At 37.3% G+C, this 25,444-nt stretch overlaps 1 protein-coding gene across 3 annotated transcripts in view; it reads left to right on the top strand.

Annotated features, from left to right (window-relative positions):
- Window positions 1-1,551: 1,551 nt before the first annotated feature.
- The window catches only part of LOC129282010 (uncharacterized), a 45,473-nt gene continuing 21,580 nt past the window's right edge, over window positions 1,552-25,444 (top strand). For 2 of the 3 annotated variants that reach the window (XM_054917941.2, XM_064113367.1), the window contains exons 1-16: window positions 1,552-1,627; window positions 2,249-2,371; window positions 3,837-4,214; window positions 13,668-13,781; window positions 14,588-15,025; window positions 15,679-16,095; window positions 16,631-16,833; window positions 17,206-17,437; window positions 18,554-18,696; window positions 19,030-19,309; window positions 19,810-19,923; window positions 20,917-21,039; window positions 21,342-21,752; window positions 22,453-22,591; window positions 23,684-23,961; window positions 25,028-25,302. In XM_054917941.2, coding sequence (XP_054773916.2) covers window positions 1,555-1,627; window positions 2,249-2,371; window positions 3,837-4,214; window positions 13,668-13,781; window positions 14,588-15,025; window positions 15,679-16,095; window positions 16,631-16,833; window positions 17,206-17,437; window positions 18,554-18,696; window positions 19,030-19,309; window positions 19,810-19,923; window positions 20,917-21,039; window positions 21,342-21,752; window positions 22,453-22,591; window positions 23,684-23,961; window positions 25,028-25,302 — 3,741 coding nt within the window. In that variant the 5' untranslated portion in view covers window positions 1,552-1,554. The remainder of the gene's footprint in view (window positions 1,628-2,248; window positions 2,372-3,836; window positions 4,215-13,667; window positions 13,782-14,587; window positions 15,026-15,678; window positions 16,096-16,630; window positions 16,834-17,205; window positions 17,438-18,553; window positions 18,697-19,029; window positions 19,310-19,809; window positions 19,924-20,916; window positions 21,040-21,341; window positions 21,753-22,452; window positions 22,592-23,683; window positions 23,962-25,027; window positions 25,303-25,444) is intronic. The other variant, XM_064113365.1, reaches the window with a different exon arrangement.

The raw sequence follows: 25,444 nt of genomic DNA, 5'->3' as shown, positions 1-25,444 counted from the left end.
AATCGTAGAAAAAATTTCTACGATCATTGCTAAGTTTTGTGTTACGGGCCCCAGAACCCTGTAATACTAATTTTCAACGATCTTTGTACTCATTTTGTACGATTGATCATACTCTATAATCATTGCAATATATCGTAGAAATCAGCACTACGATCAATCGCTAAACTTTATGTTTAGAGGGCCAGAGGCCACACTGGAGTATTCTTATTGAGGAGAGACGAACGAAAGATGATGTCATTTATTTCTCTTGATAGGGGTATATTGGAGTAATGCAACCAACACTGTAAAACATATTGGGTAAAATTTTAACCAGCACGAGGGTAATTATGTGTCCAACCAATTTTGGGCAGTATTTCACCCAATGCGGGAAGCATATTGTCATGATTGTCCACTGTCCAGTAAGGTTAAAAAATAAGCAGCAATTACTTTAGAATGGGCAAACATTTCATCACACTGGATAAATAAAAATGCCCGAAAGAAATGCCCAATGTTGGTTGGACACATAAATACCCTCATGAAGCATTTTTACCAATATTTTTTAGAGTGTAGATATTTCTTCTTTTCTTTCCTCCTTCTTCGTTCTCTTCTTTTTCCCCCCTACTTGAATAGTCATCATAATCATTCATTCGCTTATTTATTATGGGAATTATTATTACCATTCTCATTATCGTTATTAATATGTTACTTAAATTGTTGAAATCATTACAGTAATTTTTATTGTTATCATCACCGTTTTTAAAGTTTTATTTGTATAATATTTTATTTTGAAATGTCATCTTGATCGCTGCTTGAAATTTATTTATTGCCATTATCATTCCAATCTTTCACTTCCTGTAAAATATTTCAAAATAATTGTTATTCATTAAAGAATTTATTGTATCGATTTTGATGCAAACTTTTCAGTATTATTGTAAGAGAAGCTTTTAAATGATCATCAGTACCGGGGAGCGTTTCATGAAAGGACTTATCCGACAAGTCCTGCATGGAGAGCTTTTCATCAACATTTCCATCTGCATGACAAGTTGTCAGATCTGACATCTTTTCCTGATTTTGATCGGCTGAGAGGCACTGTTCCTATGGTAAATGTCGGATAAAACGTCTGACAAATCCTTTCATGAACCCCCCGTTTTATCAGACAGTTACCGTAGTAACAGTGCTTCTCATCCAATCAGAATCAATGAAAGTTGTCAGATCTGAAACTAGTCCGACAAAAATGTTGATGAAACGCTCGCCAGACTTCATATTAAAAAATACCCTTTTGTTTCAAAAAGAGTGGGACAATGATGTTTTTATTTTAGGAGGTTTTATTTTTAAAACTTGGCTTATACTATCCAACATTCATATAGGAAATCAGCTTGTATAAAGTTTACACAGGTTGTTAATAAATTTTATTTATATCGTGTAACTCCCATCCACTCAATTCAAAGCATAAAACTAATCACTGGAAAATATCTAGACATCATTCTTTGTAGAATCAAAATAGCTTTAAAAATTGATCAAAACTAATTTCCTCCTGTTTTATTCTTTTATGCATTTTCCTTCAACAGAAACACGATGGAGCATCTGGTGCGATATCTCTCTGTTCTTAGCGTTCTTTTGGCGTGTGTTACTCTAACAGATGCACAAGGTAGGTCCATGGTCAAACATTAAAATGACCCTACAAACTAACAAGTCAAGGTGACTAAATTGATAGTCAGCTTGGTGGGTGTAGTAGGTGAATGTTGTAACTGATATGTCTCGTCATATCTAACAGTATGCGACTCATCTTTTTTCTTACCAAATATTATTATGACTAGTTAACAGTCGCATTCATCTGAGATAGTTTTGTTTTGAACATTGTATGACTGGATACTAAATATGACGATAAATGTCTGCTATATGATTTTAGAAGAATTTAATTTGAATTATGTAAAATTTCAAATATGAACATGGGAGTGACCAAGGGACAATTTAACAGCATCCTCCTCCTCCCCCTCATCATTGTCATCATTATCATTTTCATCATCATCATCGTCATCATCATCCTCATCGTTCTCATCGTCATCATCGTCATCATCGTCGTCATCCTCATCATCATCCTCATCATCATCATCATCCTCATCATCCACATCATCAACATCATCTTCATCATCGTCATCATCACCATTGTTTGATACCAGCAAAACTTCTGTAACAAAAATAACTGATAACGTTTCCCTTGTCATAATAGTTAAACTTACCGAAACTCTATTTATTCATTTCTTTTTAGCAGCATGTCAAAACAACCCGTGCAATAACGGTGCACAATGCCAAGAAGCTATCCTGGATCCTGGATACGTATGCCTGTGCTCGGTAGACTGGATTGGTAGACATTGTGATCAAAACGCGCAACGTATGTAATCACTTCATAGTAATTTCGAACCTGATGCGACTTAACACTGTTCCCCCCAAACCATCAACAATACGTCTCCAAAAACGAGCTTTGATATTTCCATTCAGCTTGATAAAGCACATATCCTAAGCTTTATTGATGCAGAAAATATTTAGTGATACAAAGAATAAAGAAGAAAAATAAGGTTTGAAGTTCGGGGTTCACTAAGGACTAAAATGTGTACATTGTCTAATATATATTAATCTTCCAAACAGTCCGAAAAATTTGTGTTACAAAACATAATGTTTATCGTCCTTTATTTAACTTAACAACTTCAAGTTTTGACAGTATAAAGAAGAAGAATTGTCAGTTGATTTTCTAATCAAAGTAAAAATAAAATGAATAAGAAAAAGTAGTTGTTGTTGATTTTGGGTGGCTGGTCACAGTGGACAATCTTAAGATTATTATTTTTCAAAATTGAGTTAATTTATTTGTTGGTTGACAAATTATTATCAAGGAGTAAAATGTCGATCTATCAATAGGATTAATCGTAAGAAAAAGACCCCAATAAAAAACTGCTCTTGAGAGGGTTTTATATATATATGTTCAAATTTATCAAATCGTATACATCCTATATGAAGGATGGCCCATTTCAGCGGTATTTACAAAATACCACTGTTCTTTCCATGGACTAAATTGCTTGGAATCTAATGAAGATTTCGCGTACTGTGCAGCAAATCGTTTTTGCTTGTTGGAAAAGCCATCGCGAGTATATAGGATCAGTTCATGAAAAATTAACTTGATAAAAAAAAGCCAGAACAGACTGTATGTAGTCTAGAGATTTAATCGCGATACCTTTCACTTCAGAAGTATTTATTTAGATCATTGGAAGCCATTGTCTTTCCTCACATTGCAATAACGCAGGTGTTCATTTAAAACCAGCCCGGTATCAACGGTATATCGGAAAACACCAGAGAAGTAGGTCCATGGTTGAATCAACACCAGTTTAGAATCAAACCGAGATTGTTTTAACGCTATTTAGTGTTGCGTTGATGCCTATCTTGTGTTAGCCTACCGCCAAACCGGTGTTTTTTCAACATCTCTCTGGTGTTTTCCGGTATAGATACCAGCCTGGTGTTAAATTAACACCGGAGTTTTTGCAGTGCATGATTCATCAAATTAATATTGCAAAAACAATGTGTCCTGCTCTAACGGTTTTATCATTGATTGGATTGAAAAAATTGATTATTTGTGTCCGTGAATAAAGTGATGTACTACAGCAAATGGAGTTCTGTTGACTAAGATATTATTAACGGATAGAAAATTTGCCAGCTGAAAAAAGCTGGATTTCGTCAGGAATAAACTATATTTTACTATCAAAATACATAATAATGATTATCATCTCCAATTGTATCGCTATTATAAATGTTACATCTGACATAATAAATATCATGCATTTTTGTATGACACCTTTATCTCATTTTAGAATACTTTACACTTATCCACTCGAAGTACGAGTTTAGTCCATGCAGTCGGGTGTTCTTCGGCACTTCTGGTGTCATAACCTCTCCGAATTGGCCGAGCGAGGCTGGGACAAACGAAGCGTGTGCGTATTCTGTGAGGATACCAACAGCTACGACCATCACCTTAAATTTGCACTTTTTTAGTAGTGAACCTTTTAAGGACGCGCTCTACTATACCGCTGGTCCTGATTTTGATATACTAGACATTGACAGAGAGTTCAACGGCAATAATACTAATCAACTCGGAATTATACAGCTGATTGGGGTCAACCAAGTTACCTTTGTGTGGGAATCCGATCATAACATACTAAGCAAAGGGTTCAACATATCCTACGGCATCCGTAAGTATAAGTTACATTATATTGAATACTGAAATATCTTATTCTTGGCAGTTATCCCAGTGAAAGGATTGGTTGAATCATATCACGTGGTCAGCCTCTTAAACCGTTCCTCATCAATAATTGGCCGAGGGTGTATACACTCTAAAAGAAGGTTTACCAAATATTGGGTAAAATAGGAACACGCATGTTGGTTGGGTGAAAAGATATATATTTTGTAAATTTTACGCAGTGTTGCGTTGAAATAGCCTAATATGAGTAAACAAAAATAACTAACAAACATGCATGTTCCCTTTCTACCCAATATTGGGTAAAATTTTACTCAGTGTTTTTAGAGTGTATACGTGTGCCACACTCGTATTTTTACTCAAAGGGATGCTCCGGGCTGAAAAAATATATGATTTAAACAGATAAAGAAAAATCAGACAAGGAATAACAAACTTATGGCAACTAAAAGATTTGCATCATTCCGGTGAAACAGGTCAAGGCATGTCTTTATCATGTTTATGAATATTCAATGAGAAAATTTATGATGTCATATCCCCACTTGTTCTTTTGTACTTTATCACATGACATAAGGTTCATTCAAAAAGAAATTCTACCAAGAACTGAAAAAAAATGGATTGACATCAAATGACTGATTTAGTGCATTAGATATCCATTGCTGCAACTTATTTCATTATAAAGGAGACTCATTCACACATGTATGAAAAAATGAAACTATTTTGATTTCATGTAATAACATAAGAAAAGGAAAGTGGGGATGTGACATCATCAGCCCGCCTAATGAATATTCATGATGACGTGCATATTAACTATTTAAAAAAAATATCGGTAAAGTGTAAAATTCAATAATTTTGTTTTTTTGTTATCCGATTTTGATGAAAATTTTAGCATTTTGCTTTGTGATTTTACTCTTTGTTTAGATACAAATAATTTTCAGCCCGGAGTACCCCTTTAATGAATGCATTTTGGATTAGTGGTCAAAGTTTTAAGATTGGGTGATTCTTCATGGATTTGTGCATGTATGTGTCTGGAGTTGCAGCAAATGTAGGGGAAAAAACTACGATGATTGAAACGTATTTTTCGTATGCGAGTGAGCTATAGCGATCTAGCATTGAGAGACTCGCTCATTCTCCTCTGAGTGTACCTATATATCACAAACAGGACACGTCTGGTTTGCAATGCAGTTCCTTCATCTTTCAGAAGCAAGTTAAAAACGGGACATTCTTACGCACCTTTTCCACACGACCTCTTTCTTTCCCTAGCTCTTCATTTTTATTTTTTTTCGGCTCCTTTCCTTTTATTTCCTCTTGCCTTCTTCTTTCCCTTCATCTCTATTTCTTTATTCCTCTCCCTTTTTGTAAGTGTAATAATGAGCCGAAAATGTGAGGGGGCTCGATATGGCTTATCGCGTAAGATTAATAAAAAGTTACGAGCAAGCAAAGCGAGCAAGCGAGCAAACATTTCAAAAATTTTATTACAAAAATCCAAATTTGTGATAGATTTTGACACAATATTCAGAAAATGATATCATATTTCACCCTTTTTTGGAGGGGGGGGGGGAGCTGAAAAAAATTGATCAAAATGTTATTTTACTTATTAATCAAATATGCTTAATCAGACCGTGGAATTTGTTGATATTAAGGCCTGAAAACTAGACATTTTAAGCATTTGTAATTATGAATAGGACGTATGGTTGATAGATTTTTAACAATAATGCAAGCGCAAATCGCGAGCCGAATTTTTTATGAACTGTAATGAAAAGAGGATTTCAAGTAGATTGATATAGAATTATTGGTATAAAATAACTCACCAATCAAAATGCGAGCGCGCAGCGCTAGTTGATAGGCCTACGTTTTGACAATCACGTAAAAGGGATATTTTGAGAACTTTATGGAATACACGAACACAATAGGAACTGGGCAAATCAAATAATGCGACCGCGCAGTGTGAGCTGAAAATATTGATATTGAAACCATAAAACGGACATGTTACAGAGCACTTAAAAAATCAAATTGTAAATAAATGAAAAATAATAGTGAAAGCTCGATGTCCGAGCTGAAATATGTCTTGTATATTGACTTCAAAACTTGATATTTTAAGCTCCATATCAGCCTATTGAGCAAGATATGAATCTCATCAAATAGGCAATGCGAGCGCGAAGCGCAAGCGAAAATTTTACATAGTGACATGAAAGATTTCTTCGCAAGTCTTCCCTCACCTTATTTTATTCACTCGTCTTCCTCCTCTTATTTTCTTCTTTATTTCGTAATATCTTTCCCTTCTTTTTACTTTCTTTCTCTCCCCTTTTTTTGGCTCCGCCATTTTTTATCAGGGGGGCACCTGGGGGGCACATTCCCCCGGCTCCCCGTAGCTACGCCCCTGCTTCTGAACGCAGGCTTAATTAAGCATCTGTCCCCTTTGTCAGTTCAGTTCATAGAGATATTTCTCTCAGTTCCATATTCTGTCTCCTCTTTAGTTTGGCTGGATCATATCTCGCTATCTATTTATTCATTCTATGCCTGTTTGTTTGCTTTCCTTCGTTTCAATATTGATAACTTTGTCAATTTGTTACGGAGTGGAGTGATCCCATTATAAAAGGCCTCCCACCGTCCCTCGTGCAAAAAACTTTTCATTATTATCAAACTGCTGATTGGACTAAAGTTTTCAACGCGGCTCAAGCACTGAGCATGCGCAGAAAAGCACGTGCGCGCGCATGTTTAGAAATCTCAAAGTCTGAACAACGCTAAATAGTAGGCTGCTGCGTGTCGTTCGTGCTCAAAAGTTGTGTTTGTAATACGCCTGACTATGATGAAGGGAAATAGGATAGTGGTGATATCAGTATGTAGATTATCAATTTCCTCGTAGATATTTTATTTTTCATAACTTTCCTTGTTATGTTTATGGAAATCTTCAAACAAATGTGCAATGAAAGTGGAACTGAATGATTGTGGTCCCGTACATAGATATCTAAGTTGTTGATCTAGGCCTAACGTTACGCTAACCCAGCCAGGGAGGGTCAGAGCTCCGGCCCGCAAAGCGGGCCGGATCCCAGGAGTTGACCGTGCAAAACGAGGGAGACAATGGGGTACTAGATTGGGGTCTCAATAGTAATCTTAATAAAATGTGGAAACAGAAATTATGCACTTACCACGATTATATGGATGAAGGTCTATCGTGACACACAAATCCTGACATCGTGGCACAGACTGGAACCTCAAAAAAAGAAAATATAGCCTCGGTCCACCCGCGGGCAATCAAGGGTTCATTACATGCCGCCGCGCACAGAAAAATCAAGTAATAGAAGTTGTGTGTTGTGGACACCAGAAGTGGGATCGCAGCACGCGTGACCCACTAGTTAGAAATCCATTGCCAAATGTGGTTAATGCCTGGTGCGAGGTTAGTATACTAATACTAACCTCGCAATACGTGTGAGTGACCCGCGGGTACATTACCGCCGCCGTGCACAGGATAACCACTGGCACGGCACTTGCAATAATTTGAGGCCTATTTTGTTAAAGTTAGAAACAGAGCTATATCTAAAATTAAGTAAGCTTTGGATATGAAACTTGCCAAACGATATGAAGCCAATTTCATTTCCTCTCTGTCTTTCTGGTGCTTTATATCGATGATTTTTCTTGATGTCGAAGCAGGTATGGAGCTAATTTGCTGGTTTTCTCTATACGCACAGATAGGGTGCGCGATATCATTTAATAAAAATTGCTTGTTTACGTCAGATCAGCTGTACTGCTGGTTGCGTTCTAGGCGCTCCACATTTTTTTTTGCTGCTCAGCGTTATTTTATGATGTAGCGCCATCAGCGATTATACGTGAGATGCAACCTGTTGATTTTTTTGGTACAATTTCCTATTATGCGCCGACGACTTGAATCTAGACTGTTCGATAGGAAAAATTCGCATTTCGATTGTTTGCGTAATTTCCACCGCAGTATTAAGGATCGCACGGAGTGTCTTGGCCGAGATTTGGAGGTAAGCGTTTAAAATCCCTTTTTATAAATGCGTTCGAGCACATTTTAAAATTTAAATTATATGATAAGATTTCGATGAATATATTTAGTATATTGTGAAGATTTCGGCGTGTTTCATTTTCTCACATTCGTGTGATGAATGAAAACGTCAAAATTCATTATGAAATGACATGCGTTTTGCGAGGTTAGTACAACTAACCTCGCATGCTTGTGTGAGTGGCCTCGGTCTCGATCTGCCATTTTATTTTGAATTTTGAAAGAAGGAGAGGTATCGCGACAGAACTTTTTCGTTTTTTTGAGGTTCCAGTCTGTGCCTCGATGTCAGGATTTGTGTGTCACGATAGACCTTCATCCATTATAATCGTGGTAAGTGCATAATTTCTGTTTCCACATTTTATCAAGATTACTATTGAGACCCCAATCTAGTACCCCATTGTCTCCCTCGTTTTGCACAGTCAACTCCTGGGATCCGGCCCACTTTGCGGGCCGGAGCTCCCTGGGTTAACATTACGCCTATGGCTATGGCTATGTAGGTATGGGGCTGCATGGGCGCGCTGCTCGCGGTAATGTCGTTGGATCTAGATCACTCACACTAATGCGATGTTAGTATTAGTATACTATTAGTTAGACAGGAATAACCGTCGTTTCTGGGGATTTATTCAACAATTTCTGACATTTTACTGTAATCCCCATTTATGGTGAGTGGAGCCAACGTAGTTCAGCGGAACAACCAAAATACAGAGACTGAAGCTTTTGGTCTAACTATTAGTATACTAACCTCGCACAATAAACCGCATTTGGCAGTGGATTTCTCACTAGTGGGTCTCGTGTGCTGCGACGCCACTTCTCCGGCGTCCACAACACACGACTTCTACTTAGTTCTAGATCTAACGTTATGGTTTGTGTGCGGTGGCATGTAATGAACCCTTGAGTGGATCATCATAACCTTGTTCATTGAATAAGTGGAGTGGATCTAGATCTATTTCAACATTACTGTAGTCTATAGCTTTACTGAGGGCCAGGGCCTGTCCAGTGGCGTAACAGGCAGGGGGGGGGGCAAGCTGCCCCCCCCCCCCTGGCGGATTTCTCCTGGAAAAAAAAATAATAAAAACGGGAAAAAAAGAAAAAGGGAAGGAAATAAAGGGAAAAGGAAAGGGGGAAAAGGGAAGGGAAAGGGAAAAGTGAAAAGAAAACAAAGATTTTTTTTAGTGGAAAAGGAAGGAAAGCGGGAAAAGGAATGGAAGAAGAACATTTGAGAAAGAACAAATCATTCTGAAATAGGCCTATGTAATGCAATAGCATGATGGGAAATAAATTAAAATATGACAAAATGGCAAACAATAGCGGGAAATGAAGGTAGAATGGAATTAGTCAAAAGCTAAATTGGAAGACAAAGAAAAGGGACAAGAAAAAAAATTAATAACACGACCAGGCTGCCGAGGATTGAAAATAAAGAGTGGGAAGAAAGATGGACTGCATACAACATTGTGCTATAAGCTTGCTAGATTTTATGCAAATGAGCTACCGGGCTTTGCCCCAGAACCCACGCAGTAGGGGATCTTCATATATAACCTTCAAATTGCTCTATAACGCCCCGTGTAGGCAGTGGCGTAGCTACGGGGGGGGGGGGGGGGGCACGTGCCCCCCTGAGATTTGGTGTGCCCCCCCCCCAGGTGCCCCCCTGAAAAAAAATTGGCAGAGCAAAAAAAAAGAAAAAAGGGAGAAAGGAGAAAAGAAAAAAGGAAAAGAAGACGGAAGAAAAAAATAAGAGGAAGACGAGTGAATGAAATAATGTGAAGGGAAGACTTGCAAAAAAACAAATCTTTCATGTTACTATATAAAACTTATGCTTGCGCTTTGCACCAGAATTGCCTGTTCGATGAGATTCATATCTTGCTCAATAGGCTGATATGGAGCAAGTTTTGAAGTCAATATACAAAATATATTTTAGCTCAGACATCGAGCTTTCATCCATTTTTTCATTAACAAATTTAAGTGCTCTAGCTGTAAAATGTCCCTTTTATAGTCTACATATCAGCAATTATAAGCTCACGCTGCGTGGTCAAATTGTTTGATTTGCCAAGTTCCTATTGTCTACGTGTATTTCATAATGTTCCTTTAAACAAATGTATTCAGACTGCCCAGATTCTAGGTCTAAATCTAAAATATGCGTGATAGCCTGCATATTCTTAAATGTACTTAAATTATCCCGTTTCACATCAGAATATCAATAATTGTCTGCTCACGCTTCACGATCGCATTATTAATGATGCCCAATTAACTATATCCTATTTATGATTTACAAAATATGAATAGAGTGTCCCGCTTTTAGGTCTAAAATCTAAATTTTCTTCCTCTCGCGCTTCGCGCTTGCATCAATTGTTTAGTTACATACCTATTTCATTTATTAATACAAAAAGTGCTTAGAATGACAATTTTTTAGGTCGAAATGTAAAAAAAAAATTGCTCGCGCTTCGCGCTCGCATTATTGAAATATATACCGTTTTCATGGGTTACTGTAGCCGTCCTTAACAGGTCCCTTTTCGATAATGCTAGAACAGTTAATAAAAATTACTGCTCGCGCGAGGCGTTCACAGTAACCATCTAGTTACATACGAAACTTGTTCAGGATCACACATAACATTGCCCAGAATATTAAATTTTCAGGACAAAATACATGAAAGTAAAAATTAAAAAACACTCGCGCTTCGCGTTCGCACTTTTTATAAGGCTTATGAGATTATTTCATGTTTATGTTGTTTTATAAGAATAAAACTAAGAAGTGACTGATCGGGGGAAATATAAGTGAAGATAATTTCGGGCTCCGTCCCCTATTGGCGAAAGTCGGATCCGCCCTTGTGACACATATACACACAACAGAAAAAATGGTGCCCCCCTGAAAAAGCAAGGACCCCCCAGTGCCCCCCCAGGAAAAAAATCCTAGCTACGCCACTGCGTGTAGGGACCCTTCCTACATTAAGCTTTGCGTTCAATCACTGGCGTACAGGCGGGGGGAGGGGGTCTTGGTTCCACACCCAAGAGGAAATAAAATAAATTATGGGAGACGACGTATAATGAAATTAATGGAAACAATGGAATGTGTTATTTGCTGAATATAATGGAAAAATCTATCACATAATTAGAATTTAATTTCAATAGGCAATTTTTTCCCAGCTCTCTTTGCTCGCTGGTGACTTTTTACAAATTTTCCCACATTGCTATGTTTTGCCCCCTCAAAATATTTGGTTCAACTGGGTTGAATAAATGTGTTGTGTAAAAGCTATATTCTGTATATACCCTTGATTTGATTAAAAAAGCAGCAATCTGCGAGGTTTAAATGGCTTTGATATCAAGAAGTTCCGGGGGCTCCGCCCCAGACCCCAACCGCATAGCACTGCCATATATGAGTATGGAAGGATTGGGCCATGGTCTTCAAAAGTTCTACAACCAAGAACAACAAAAGGAGGAAAGAAAAGCAAAGGAAAAGTGTAGGATATGATTTTATTTACTGAATATAATGTCAAAACATATCAGTCAGTCGGCAAGCACCTGTGTTAATGAGCAAATGAGCAAGATTTATCCAAGTCCTCTCATGGCTGAATTCATGTCCCTCCAAAATCTCGTGAATTGTGAGACTTTCTTTCTCAAAGAATTTAACCACTTTTTCCTTGAGAAATATTGATTATTTTTATACCATGGGAAAGAGTAAATGTTACTCTATTATATTGGTCACTTCTTTTGAATAAAATATTTTGATAAATAAGTGGTTTTTTTTACCTGAAAAGATGCATCAAACAGAATTTTCTTCCTCTGTTTTCACTTGCAAATTGTGCAACATTTTCCGTTTTAGGCAAAAACATTATTTATATCATCAGAAAGCTCAAACTCTATACTTTCTTACAATGTCACTCTTGATATGTGGCATCTTTTAGATGGGTCAGCAGCCAGCTTTTTCCATCAAGATGCAAGACGAGATTTCTGAAATTTCTGAGTAACATAAAATCCACAGTTCTGATTGGCTGAATAATGTTTTCAGAACAACTGGCGTGGGTAATTTGAAGAGATTACCACATGGTGAGTGTGTCCTTGCAGAGGCCCAGAGTGGGGAACATTGGAATTTGCGCGGGTGTGTGGTCTCTATGACCAATCAGAGCACTTGTTTTTGAGCTGCTAAATTTACTTGGCCTATGAAAAGCTGGCTGCTGAGCCATCTAAAATACACCTTCTTATAAAAATTATATCATATTAAAGCTTAGATCTTCAGCTATATCATGATCTAAGAATCATTTGTGCTCAAACAGAAATTAAGTGTGAAAACAACAACTTTTGTTGCATGAAAAAAATTATTTTGTTCCATGTTTTAGATCAAAAGTTTTTCCTATATTACAACATCCTTTTAAAAATCCAAACACATGACCTAAAAGAATGATTCTTCTTCTTTTCAAAGATACCAAAAACATGAAATTTGGTCAATATTTAGAGCAGCAATGGCCAAATAAAAAGAGGTGTTTTGGTTCGCACCAAGCTCATTAACAATGCAAAAACCCTCTGGTCATGAATATCACTTGGATAAAAGAAGCTACTTTTTCAGGGCTTGCCGACTGACTGATATCTCAAAGTTGGATTCTCATGAAAAGGTGATTCTTTTTTTCTCGCTCGCTTTGCTCGCTCAAGACTTATATTAAGCAGCTTTTTAGCACATTCACCATACTGCGCCCCTCGTTTTTTTTTTTACTCTTCACGCTACTGCTGCAAAGAATCCTGTTCACAGTGGCGTACAGACCAAAATCTATCACAAAATTGGATTTTTGTATTTAAAATGTCAACATTTTTGCTCGCTCGCAACTTTTTTTTAAAAGATAAATTCTGCCTGATATGCAATCATCGCACCATTACGCCTGTTCATACCATGATATGACCGGGAAATTTTGGGCTCTTGCCCCCCCTGGCCACCGACCCATGTTACGCCGCTGGGCCTGTCCTCTTACTTTTCAATCTTTATTCATAACAATAATATTTAAAAAAATGATTGTATTCTCAATTTTGGACTTGGTCCAATTATGTATACCGTAAATCTAGAGATCTGTGTGTCCAATATTTAGGTACTTTTACTCTCATTCTTTCTGCTTCTATCAATCTCAAAATCAGTGATTAAAAACCCGTACCTATTTCGTCACACGTTATAAGTTCACTGCTGATTCGAAACCATTGCATTGCAATCACAAGTATCGCCACGGCCACCAGCCATGCATTCAGCTGTGAAGCAGTCATTTTATATTTGTCTAGTTTCCCCGGTGTCTCCACTCACCCACAGGCTCATCTTACCCCACTTTTCTCCACATCATTCTTTAAAAAAAATGTAATTTGTTTGTGTGAAATTGAATAGATTCCCAAAATCTTCAAACCTTCTTGAAATCTTCTTGAATTCTTTTTGAAATCTTGTTTGAAATCTTCAAATCATTGCAGAATCTGACCCCTGCTTCCAGAACTTATGTGCAAATGGCGCCACCTGCCAACCAGATGGGCTTCGATATACCTGCGACTGCCCAATTCAGTACAGTGGAACGTATTGCAGCCAAGGTAATGAAAGAGAGTTCATTCACTACTTGGGAAAAACTCAATAAGCTTTCTGTTTAAAGCATTTTAATCATAAACTCAAATGGCAAAGGCAACAATTGAAATGACATTAATCAAAGTTCTGTAGATCAACATATATTCATTGGAATAAATTGGAAATCAACTGATGTGAAAACACTTTGTTGTTTTAAAATTTTCCTGATTTTCATCATGTAAATGCCAATTCTTGCTATGACTTAATAGATCCTACTTTGTTTCAAGTTTTATATATGTTAAGTTGTTGTTATTGTTTAATAATGTATACAAGTAATTCATTAAATAAGTTTTGAAACAGAGTGAAGTTGTTCCTTTGACATGTATACAAATTTTATAACTTGCCAATGGAACATCTAAATGGCAATACTATGTTCCATAGTCCTTGGTTTATTGTTACATTTCCTTGTTCCTATGTGGTTTTAGAGGTGTTGTGGCACAGTGGAAAAGCCTCTGGACTTTGAACCACAAGGTTCAGAGTTTGAGTCCCACAATGGCACTTGAATAATTTGGCAAGGAGTTTATCTACATTTGCCACTCTCCACCCAGGTATAATGAATTAGTACCTGCAAGGAGCTTCAAAGCTCCTTGGTACCTAGTAGGAAGAAATTCCTTGCTCAAGTGTCTGATAAGTGTAGCCGTGCTGAAGCTGTGGAAATAGTATGCACTGCTTAGAAACACCATATTAAGTACTTTTTTACATTGAATGTGGCGTATTGTTCTTCATTGATCAATTTTTAATAAAGATGACATCTATCCATTATTCTTCATCATAGTGGTGGTTCTGGTGCAAAGTACACTTCCTGTATTGACTTCTGGTGCTCAGGTTATTGAAGGAAGATCACTCCAAACAGTCCAGTTCAACCTCCAGTTAACCCCCTCATTGCGGTCCATTGGGAATGTGATTGGAACTGGGTTGTGGCGTGTCAACACATTCCTAAGCGGTAGCCCTACTGGAGCTGGGCCACGACTGAACGTGGTAGGTAACGTGGTAGATCTCAACTCGGAGCAGAGCAGCGTTCCGTGGATTCCGACGTCTCTGACGGTGATTGGCAACATCCGGGGAGATTTTAACACAAACCAGGTGTCGTGCTTGCAGATGCGTTACCTGTGTGCAACGATCGAACGTGGTGGAAATCCGAGTGTGGATTTCACAATTGCTGGTGATCCTACTGATCAGTCACTACTTGGCTGTGCCCCCCTCTCATGCGTGGGTATGTAATAAAAAATAACCATATTTTAAGAGAGATTTACTGATATTTTGATAAACTTGTAGTCATGGTTTGTTTGAAATTGTTGTATTTCAGGACATTGACCCAGTGATGGATCTAGCCAGGTTAGATACAGTATTCTTAAGTCGGGTTTAACTTAGACCATGGTCTAACTCTGTGCTAAAATTATGGAAAGTCCAAATCCTGGTAGGAAGAAATTTCTCAAATGCATGAGTGCCTATAGGCAGCCAAATTAAAGCCGGGGTAATAATAACATTATCATTTTAAACAGGGCCTGCTGTTAGAACAGTTTTTTGGAACTGAATTGCTACCCTGGATAAATTTGGCTTTATTATTATTATTGTTGTCGTTGTTTTTGTTGTTGTTATTATTGTTATTATCATTATTATTTCTACTGTTATTAGTGTAACTGGATCAGGAGGTGTAGTTGAAGCCTGTGTTAGATGGTGCGAAGTATAACTAGCGCAGTATTGAAAGTTGCTCTTTTCAGGTTTAGATTGAACACCTCTACTGATGAGCTTTTAAAGAGTGAGAGATGACTGCATGTAATTCCAATCCAATTGGGTACTCAGAAATTCTTTGTTCTTGTGGATTATGCTCAAGTTGCAAAGCTTCTTTCCCATCATTCATTGTAGGAGTGGAAATCATCTTTACTCGCTTGACAATCACATCAGGGGGTACCTTGCGTGAAGGATATCTTTCCCCAAATATCGGCTTTGATATAAACATGTCTCCAAGGGCATCGGCAGGAAGTGTGTCCGGCTCCAACTTGTGGAACGTAACCATCTTTGGCAGTGCTAACAGTAATGGATTGGGACCAAGGGTTGGTGAAACCGTGGTGGTTCTGAATCAACAACAAGCCGGGGCAGACGTGGTACTTGGGCAAGATACTGTCCTGCAAGGAATCAACACGCGGTGGAATCTGAATTCGGGCGTCAGGTGTGCTGAGATTCCTTACTTCTGCGCCCTGGTGGAAAAGCACAATAACCCTAGCCCAGATTTCTTCTTGTCCCAGCCACCGGAGATCGCATGCCAAGCGATAACATGCAGAGGTATTTAAAATCTTACTTGTTTGACACTAAGATGTGAATGGTAGCCTTAAATTCATACAATAACAAATTTAGATGTAAGATTTAATTGTGTAAGTGCTTGGAAACTCCATGTATGTAGCCTACAATAAGACATCGGTCTGATGATTGTGCATAGCAAGGTACAAGTAAACCAACGTAAATCAAGTCCAGGGCTTCACTGTATGCAGTATTTCATAGCAGCTTTACCGACTCCTCATTTTGTAGTCAACGTAGGCAATGGAGGATTATAACTTAGGATGAGACGCAATTGTTGCAGTAATGATGTTTTTGACATTCATATCCTTTGTTGTTTACTTGCCTATATTCCTTAAATGTTTTTGTATAATCCACAATTCCTCTCATCTATCTCCTTTTTTGCGTGTTGTAATTGTTATTTTTCATTATTTTACATTGTGTACGAAAAGGGTTTAAGCCGATGTAATATCCCTCAAAACATTTTGTTGCTGTATCCTGCATTTGAATGATAATGTTTGATTCCTTTTCTTGCACTATCCAGGTGTGGAAGTGACGAGCACCTCCATTTCTCTTAGCAATGGCAACCCCATCATCGAACGAGATAACGCACATCAGGTGACCTTTAACCTTGGAATAAACACTCATACTGAAGGAGGAAGAGTAATCGGGGATGCTCTATGGGAAGTCAGAATTTATTACAGCACGAGTGATGTAATAAACAATGGTCTTTCCCCCACATCCTTGGTAGGTTTCTCGTCATTTTTAACCCTTCCAGGCAGTTCTCAAATTTTTATGGTATTTCTTGACGGATTTGATGAAAAAACAACATCAAGGCAAAAGACAAATAAAGTGTGAATGAGATACGATTATAGGGATCTACAATGCAGTAGATTCATGCTATTTTATTGTCAAGATTTTCATATTAAGAGAACATTTAAACCTCCAATTTTCCAAAAGTTTTACTCTGTTTAATGTTGTTACTCAACTAATAGCTTGATTCGCCTACAATTTAGAAAATTCTGAGTGATGTTAGTTTTGGGAAGATAGTAGAGATGGTCCTAAACTTTTTATTTTGTTGATATTAAGAAGAAAATATATATATTTTTTCCATTATAGGTCGAATTGACAGAGTTTCAAGCTGGGATAGACATCATTACACCAGGAAGTCCGACCACTCTGAGCGGTGTCTCTGGAACACTGAATTTGAATTCCGCACTCTGTAGGAACAACCATTTCACATGTGCCGTTCTCTCAAGGAATCCACTGTCTAACCCTACTTTCACGCTTTCACCAGCTCCTGGACTAGATGATAGTGTGCTGACATCATGTGCTCCAGTCCAATGCCAAGGCAAGCTTAATTGTCAGTTGATTAACCCATTGCCTGCATGAATTGGATGGTCTACTTGTTTTAGAGTTTGGGAATCATATAGTTCAGTATTCAGTGGGATAATGTCACGGTATTGCGACATTACTCATCCGCTAATAATAATAATAATAGTAATGATACTAATAATAATAATAGTAATATGAAACCGTATTATGTGCCTATTCAAGCATTGCGCTGTGCGCTACTATTTGCTCATCAATTTTAATGGCATTCTTTTTACTGTAATCATTGTTATGTCATCAATTATTTCCTTTCAAGAATCACTCTCAAAATGCAGGGTTTTGCTTTTTTAGTTCTTTTCTAATGATTTATCTTATTCTGCCAAGATAAAATCTTTACACCCTGCTTGTTCCTATGAAATATGGGAAATATCTACCTTCTGGTTCCTTATTCTATTCGGCCTCCGGCCTCATAAAATATGGAACTAGAACGTATATATTTCCCATATTTCGTGAACAAGCAAGGTGTAACAAATAGTCTTTATCTAGCATGTGTTGCAAAAGTGTGACATTGGCACTGTTTTCCAATTGTGGTGGCAACATTGTAAATGTCAAATTCTTAACCTAAGGTTTAGTTTTTCATAATTTTGAAAGCATAAGTTTGTTTATCCTGAGAAATCCTTCGTCATAAGGGCAATGAGGTACCAGGAATATTTTGACATAAATTTGGGGTAATTTTACTTACCTTAAATGACCTTCAAACTTGATTTTGTAACTTACAAAGTCAAGTTTGAAGGTCATTTAAGGTCAGTAATGATAAAATTGTTTTTTAGTATCAACATGGAAAAACTAATCTATAGTCTTATTAGAATCTCACACATATTTTTGAGACTGAATTTGAGACACCCAGTTAAGCAGTACCCAAAAATAAATTGTGCTCTATTTTGTCATTTTTTCAAACCCACAATTGCTCAGAAATGTGATTTCATGTACATATTTAGTGCTAAATTAGTAAATGTTTGATTATTTTAATTCTAATGATGAAAATCCTAAGTTCTATATTGATGGGAAGATTATTCTCAATAATCAAGTCTTGAGAGAGCTGCTTGTTTTACAAATTCCTCATGTATCTTTGCAGGAGTTGTTATCAACAATGTGGACTTCAATGTTCAGTCAAGTCAACCTCTCCAAGCGAGCTCTTCAAACAACCTTCTTAATTTCAATTTCTTGGCCAATTCCCTAGCCTCTGGGGCCAGTGTCTCTGGGCAAAACCTCTGGCAGGTGGGTACAGAGTTATAAATTCTACCGAGTGAGTCAGGAAAAAAATTACTCCTCAGTATCATGAACATATTAGTATACTGAAGGGGAATTTTCAAAAAATAATTTGATACCATATTTATGTAATGTATGTTTATGCTTGGATATTCAGTACGTTATGTTCTGTGATGTAAATTTTGATTTGCATCCAAGCATGGCATGACTGCAACTTATGAATCCAGATATCAATGAAGTCATGATCTGATAAGAGTTGCATTAAAATCCATCACAAAGAAACATCTTTTCAGTTATTGAAACTGAACACTGTGCATTGCCAATATACTCTTTGCTATGTAGCTGGAAATCTTTGCCAACACGCTTGGTAGCGGCCAGGGAACCACAAGCCTCCTCCAAACCGTGAACCTGCCCTCGGGGCTTGGCGATACAACTCTTTTGGCAGGGAGCTCCCTCAATTTCAACAATTTGCAGGTGAACTTTGACCTAACACCCTACGCATGTGCAGACATCCCGTTCTTCTGTGTGAGACTCAGCAGAAACCAATTTTCCAACCCGGAATACACTCTTTCTGGATCCTCGGCCAACTCTTTAGTGAGCTGCAAGAGCGTTCCTTGTAACGGTGAGAAGAGATCAAGATTATTACTCCATGATATCTTCATTATATTGAATATTATGGCTGGGATACTTCCATGTACAAGCATTATATTGATTTTTTTTGTAACAAATTTATAATACTTACGAGTCATTTATAGGAAAACTATGTATTACAAAGCTCTGCTATGAAATAGTTTTCCGTTCATATTCTCATCTTTATATACTGCATGTGTCTCCAATCTGTATCTGTAAATGTTATGATGGTCTTATTTCTATTGAATCACTGTATTATACTATTTTATTAATTTCTTATTCTTCTTTTTTTTTATAAATCTTATGATTTTTCATTTTCTGAGGGATAAAATAAACCCAGCTGAAACTGAAAAAAACCCACCAGATTATAGTAGCATTTGAGTGTGGTAATAGCATTATAATATCAGTATCTCCAAGTGGGCAATTGTAGTTTCAATCTTCATCAACAAAGAGATATGTAATGGCAAATGACTCTTTTGATTTACATTTCAGATCGTGACCCCTGCGAAAACCACCAATGTGTTAATGGAGCCACTTGCGTGGAGTCAGGATTGAATTATGTATGCACTTGTGCACCTGGTTGGACTGGTACAAACTGTCAAACCCGTAAGTCCTTTAGTCATTTAATCGATGAAGAATTGAGAAAACACAAAGTGTTTTTGCAGCACTTTTCCATCTAATCAATTAGTATTCATAGTTTGCAATATTTAAACCATCTTGAATTTAGAATTATATAATCTGATAAAACTTATCACCTGATTAGGCCAAATTGTCTTCATGTATTCTGAAAAATCAAATGTTCTGTAAAAGCACTGAGGAACACATTTTAATGTTTAGCATTTTTCTTAAGTATATCCATCATATGTTTATTTCAGTAAATACCCTCACTTTCGAACCTTTCAACAGTGGCTTGTATGCAAAAAATGTTAGTTATTAATTAAACCTATCTGGATTTACCTCATCATTATAAGAATAACATACATGACATGTTTTAAATAAATGACCTTTGACCCTTACAATTCTCAGTAGAGTAAGCCACTGACCTCTGTCCCTATTGAGTGACTTATCATTTAAACACAAATAAATCAACCTTCCCCAAGTCATGTAATTACCAAATTTGAAGCTATTTTCAACTAATTTATGTGAAATGTATGTTATCAAATAATGGAGTGTTTCACAAAGTGTAACTTTGAGTCATGCTTAGATTTTGTGATATTATTTGTAATGCATGCAACTAGGAATTAAAGTGCAAATCTCAGTCAGACTTAAATTTTTGTGAAACACCCCCTGATTTCTTGGTATTCTTGGTACTTAGAAATAGCAGAATTTTGTGTGCATTGCACTCTGACCTTTAATCTTTGGCCAGCATGTGTCAGCAATCCCTGTGCTGATGAGGAAGCTGCCATAACTTCCAAACATTGACAGAGTTACCTGAATATTATACCTGACGTTTAACCTTTAACATTTTACCCCTGCAGCAATCAACTCCTGTGGAAGCAACCCCTGTGCTAATGGAGTAACCTGTCAGAATTTCCAAACATTGACTGTTACCTGTGTATCGTACTCTAACCTTTAACTTTTAAACTCTGTTCCCTGTAGCAATCAACCTTTGTGCAAGCAACCCCTGTGCTAATGGAGGAACCTGTCAGAACTTCCAAACATTTTTCACATGTACATGTCCCCTTGGATGGGAGGGTGATCAATGTCAGATAAGTGATACTGGTGAGTATTGTTCTGTTACATGGGTACAAGTATAAGCAAGATTTGTAAAATAGTTCAAATGCATCATGTGACCTGCTAAATTTCTGTTTTAGTACATGATCTCTTTAACTTAAATTTTGGTATGGCAAGATGCATGGAGATGTCTATGAAGCTATGTGTGAAAACTGCATCATGCAAGGTCTATAATATACCGGTAGTAATTATTTCTTTAGAGAAAAAACCACATTTGCAATTTTTTCACCAATGTATTTTCCTTAGTTACCTCAATATTCACCAGTCTTGATATTTCACATTTTGATTAGGTGTTATAATGCAGTTTGTGCGGCTGCTGATCAACTCTGGTGTGGTGCGCCAGGCTACCGCATTCAATTTCCTCAACGTTGATGTTGAGCTGAACAGCAACCCAGCGGGGGACGATGCCACAGGATCAGGACTGTGGCAGGTTACCATTTACCCCAGTACCTCTCTCAATGGTCTTGGGACACCCCCAGCTCCTGGGATCACCCCCTTCCTGAATTTTGAGCAGTCAGGGGTTGATCTTGTGTCAGGTGGTCAGGCTACGATCGAAGGTGTCAGCCTTAACCTGGATTTGGCAAACTTGTCCTGCTCAGACTTTCCTTATCTCTGTGTAAGGGTCGCTAAAGGGCAGAACCCAAACCCAAATTTCTTACTTGGAGGGACTTTGATCGGCTGTTCACCTTCTAACTGTAGAGGTATGTAAAAGTCACTTATATTTGATGGAAAGTTATTTTGAGATCTCTGTGATGACATCCTTTGTGAGAGACATTGTCTAAGATATGGACGGGAATGGGAGGAAGTGCTGCATGCTAATCCTGTATAAGTATATTAGTTACTTACAGGTTAAACATGGAAACCTGAAAATCAATATTTCGTTGTGTCTAAATTTTTTAAATCTATTTCAACTGGTAAGATGCAATTTAAATCTGGAAATATAATGTTCCGACATGACTCAACCTTAATATAAACCACCCTGAACTGAACAGAAATTCCCTATACCCACATAATTTCAGTGTTATTTGTACCATATTGTAACAACAAGCAGGTAGGTGTTTCATAAAGCTGTTCGTAAATTTACGCAAGACTTTATGAACAACTGGAACATATTCTTAGGTGCTACGTCAGCTACATAGGGATATACATATCACATAGCACAAGTAAGGGTCTCCAGTCAGGCGTAACGTCATTTGTAACTTATAAACCGTTGTATGAAATGCACACCTGGTTCCTGTTTCATAAAGACTTGTTATAATATAACAAGTGCATTGTTTCTATAACAAGTTTACCGTCAGCCAATCAAATTGAATGATTTCAGTAGCTTAAAACTGTAATTGAAAAATTGTTATGATAACAAGTTATATGAAACACCCCCCCTGGTCTGTTTACCCTCTCTAGGAGTAAATATAACATCGCTTGATCTGACGCTTCTGTCTGGATTCCTTCCTGATGAGAACAGTGCAACGAACCCCATGCAATTCAGCCTATCATTTTTCAGCGATCCCTCAGGTGGAAGTGCAACAGGAACTAACTTGTGGTCAGTCCTTGCCTTACCAATCTATTATCCTTTCTTTTATTTTCTTTTTCGTTGCTGAATTTCCCCCTCACCATTACTTAATCACTATTCTTATTGCAGTTTTTAACAAAACTTTGAATTCCTTGTTGTCGTGATAAATATTTATGGTCAACCTCTCCCAATAAATTCAAGTCAAGTTTGTATAGTGTAAAAAGTCATTGAATTTAATGTAATTTGTACATTTTTCACTTTTGATGTTGTGTGTATTGAAAGAACATATTAAGGGCTTCATTCCGAGAAAATATAACAATTTAATTAAAGACCATGCTGGCCAGATTTCATAATGACTATACAAGGTGTATATGACCTTTAACTTATTCCATTGGATTTAGAAAATTGTAATTCCGAATTAATCCTTTAGAGACTGAGAATGCATTTGTGGAAGCTGGAGTCTATGGAAAACGTGTGTTATAACAAATCCTTTCAGTCCCCAACGGGTTAGATAAACTGATTCAAATTTGAGAAGTTGCTAGTCAGTGTGCTGATACATGGGTAATTGGTTTCTTACTGAGCTAAACTTGGAGAATAATGTTATTTGGTAAGTTATTATTGTATTTGAAAACAGATATCAAGTGTTGGTAGGTAAATGAGCAAATTACAATGTAAAGGGACAGAATAATGCAATTATAGGGCTACATAGGAATTGTAATGTTAAGTAACGATATTAATGCTAAACATTATTGCTGAATATTCAGACTCTAATCCCAGACATAGTTTAGCATGTTTTCCTTCAGCAAGAAATTTACCCACATTGTGCTGCACTCAACCCAGGTAAAGTAAATAGGACCCTGGCTGGATTAATCTTTAATGCACTGAGAGCGCTGCATGGGAGCTGCAGCTCGAGCTGCGTGTATTGCTGTTATAAATAATAGATGTTTTTTATCCTCTGGAAAGGCGCTGTGTAAATCTACCTATTATTATGGTTGTTATTGTTATTAGTATTGTTTTATTATTATGAGGGACTTTATCAACGGGCTTTAATATTGATGAAATATCGTAGGTTCACCCAAAAAGGTCAAAAGTCATTATCTCTTCTTCATCCGTCAACCACAGGTCTATTAACACCTTTGTCAGCAACCAGCCCGATGGTTCAGGTCCCCGGCTGAGCCTGAGGACCAACGTCCCCCTCACCGCCATCCAGGGGTCTGTTCCAGCAGTCTCAGGACAGCGGAGACAGATCCAGAACGTGGGCACCAATGCTGACCTGACCAATGTGGACTGCAGCGAGTTCCAATACTTCTGTGCAGAGCTCACCAAGGGTGCGAACCCCAGCTTGGATTTCGTCGTAGTCCCTCAAAGCAGTTTATCCTGTGTGAATATTAACTGCAATGGTTAGTGTTTGTCTGCAACTGAGCTGCGCATGTTTTAATTTGCGGTATTCAAGATCAAAGTTTTGGTTTATTCAAACCGATCAATTAAACAACATTTTACAGTAAATTGATAAGAAGTAATATATGTAGGTTTGAGACCACAAAGACGCAGACCCTGTGAAAGGGGTCCCATTAATGAAAGGAACTTAGAACAGCATAACAAAAAATATTTATAGAAACACTAAACTAAAGAGTATGTTAGAAAACATAATAAAAACAATACACATAAACACACGGCGACATCAATTCAGGCTTATTTTTGTGATGGCAATGGAAATTGTGCTCAGGTTTTTCTTGATTCCTATTTGTCTCAACTTATTTCATCTTGCATGGCATGAAGTTTGCAGAACATCAAGATCCACATTCGAACCATTTCCTCCCTTCATAGAACTAATTATCAATTGCAATTTAAACGCTTACAGGTCACCCCAGTGTTTTGATATAGCACAACTTTATTTAAAACTATTACATTGAGTTTGTGTTAGAAAAACTTTCTTTGCCCTAAAAAATATTAAAATTGAATTTTGATAAACATTTGCATTGTAAATCTAAGTTTGTTCAAATGATTATTGTTACTTGACATTATATTTCAGGTTTTTTTTTGCAAATTAATGACTAAGTTTTAGTATGGTACAGTGCTAACTGTCATTCATAGTGTCCAGCTTACCAACATTGGACTCTTGAACAAGTACAGTAAAAAAGCTGACAGATTATTTAACAGAGAAGTTTATTCTTAAATTCTTACTGACAATTTTCATATGCTACTGAAATTACTGTATGGGATTGGATGAGATCAAATTTCTCAATAGAAATGATCCTTCATAAAATGTTAGTTCCCCTGTGCTTATAGAACTGATCAATCTCAAAACTTGCAAACAGGCAATGGAGATAAATATTCTATGTGATTATGGCTAAAAGACAATAATTCTATCAGAATCATCTCATATTTGAAATTGATTGCATATTGTTGTGTAACTGGGCCCAGTCATTATCATAGTGCATTTTTTGCTCCATATTTATTTCAAAGGTGTGACTATCAACACCATCTTTGCAAGCATCAGCAACGGATTCCCTGTGACCAGTGGCCAGGTCAATCCCATAACCTTTGACCTCACCGCAACGGCTGTCCCGGCCTCTGCCAGCATCAACGGTGACAACCTCTGGCAAATCCAAGTCTACACTACCAACGTCAACAATGGTGACCCGCCCAGTGGCTCGTCACAACTGCTGGCCATACTGCCTGGAAACCAGGCCAGCTTAGACTTGGTGGGAGGAGGTACTCTGCAGTTCACCAATATACAGGTATGGGGCTACATATGTGACCTGCCACCCCCATACCAACAATAAGTCACTCAAAATTATTTTGGAGATTTTTAATGAGCTTGAAAAAGAATGATGTATAGCTTGTCAAAATTGATCAATAATAACCTACATGTACTTAAGC

The sequence above is a fragment of the Lytechinus pictus genome, chromosome 18 (genome assembly GCF_037042905.1).
Source record: "Lytechinus pictus isolate F3 Inbred chromosome 18, Lp3.0, whole genome shotgun sequence".
NCBI classification, from domain to species: Eukaryota; Metazoa; Echinodermata; class Echinoidea; order Temnopleuroida; family Toxopneustidae; genus Lytechinus; species Lytechinus pictus.
This window is presented reverse-complemented; position numbering and strand designations above follow the sequence as displayed.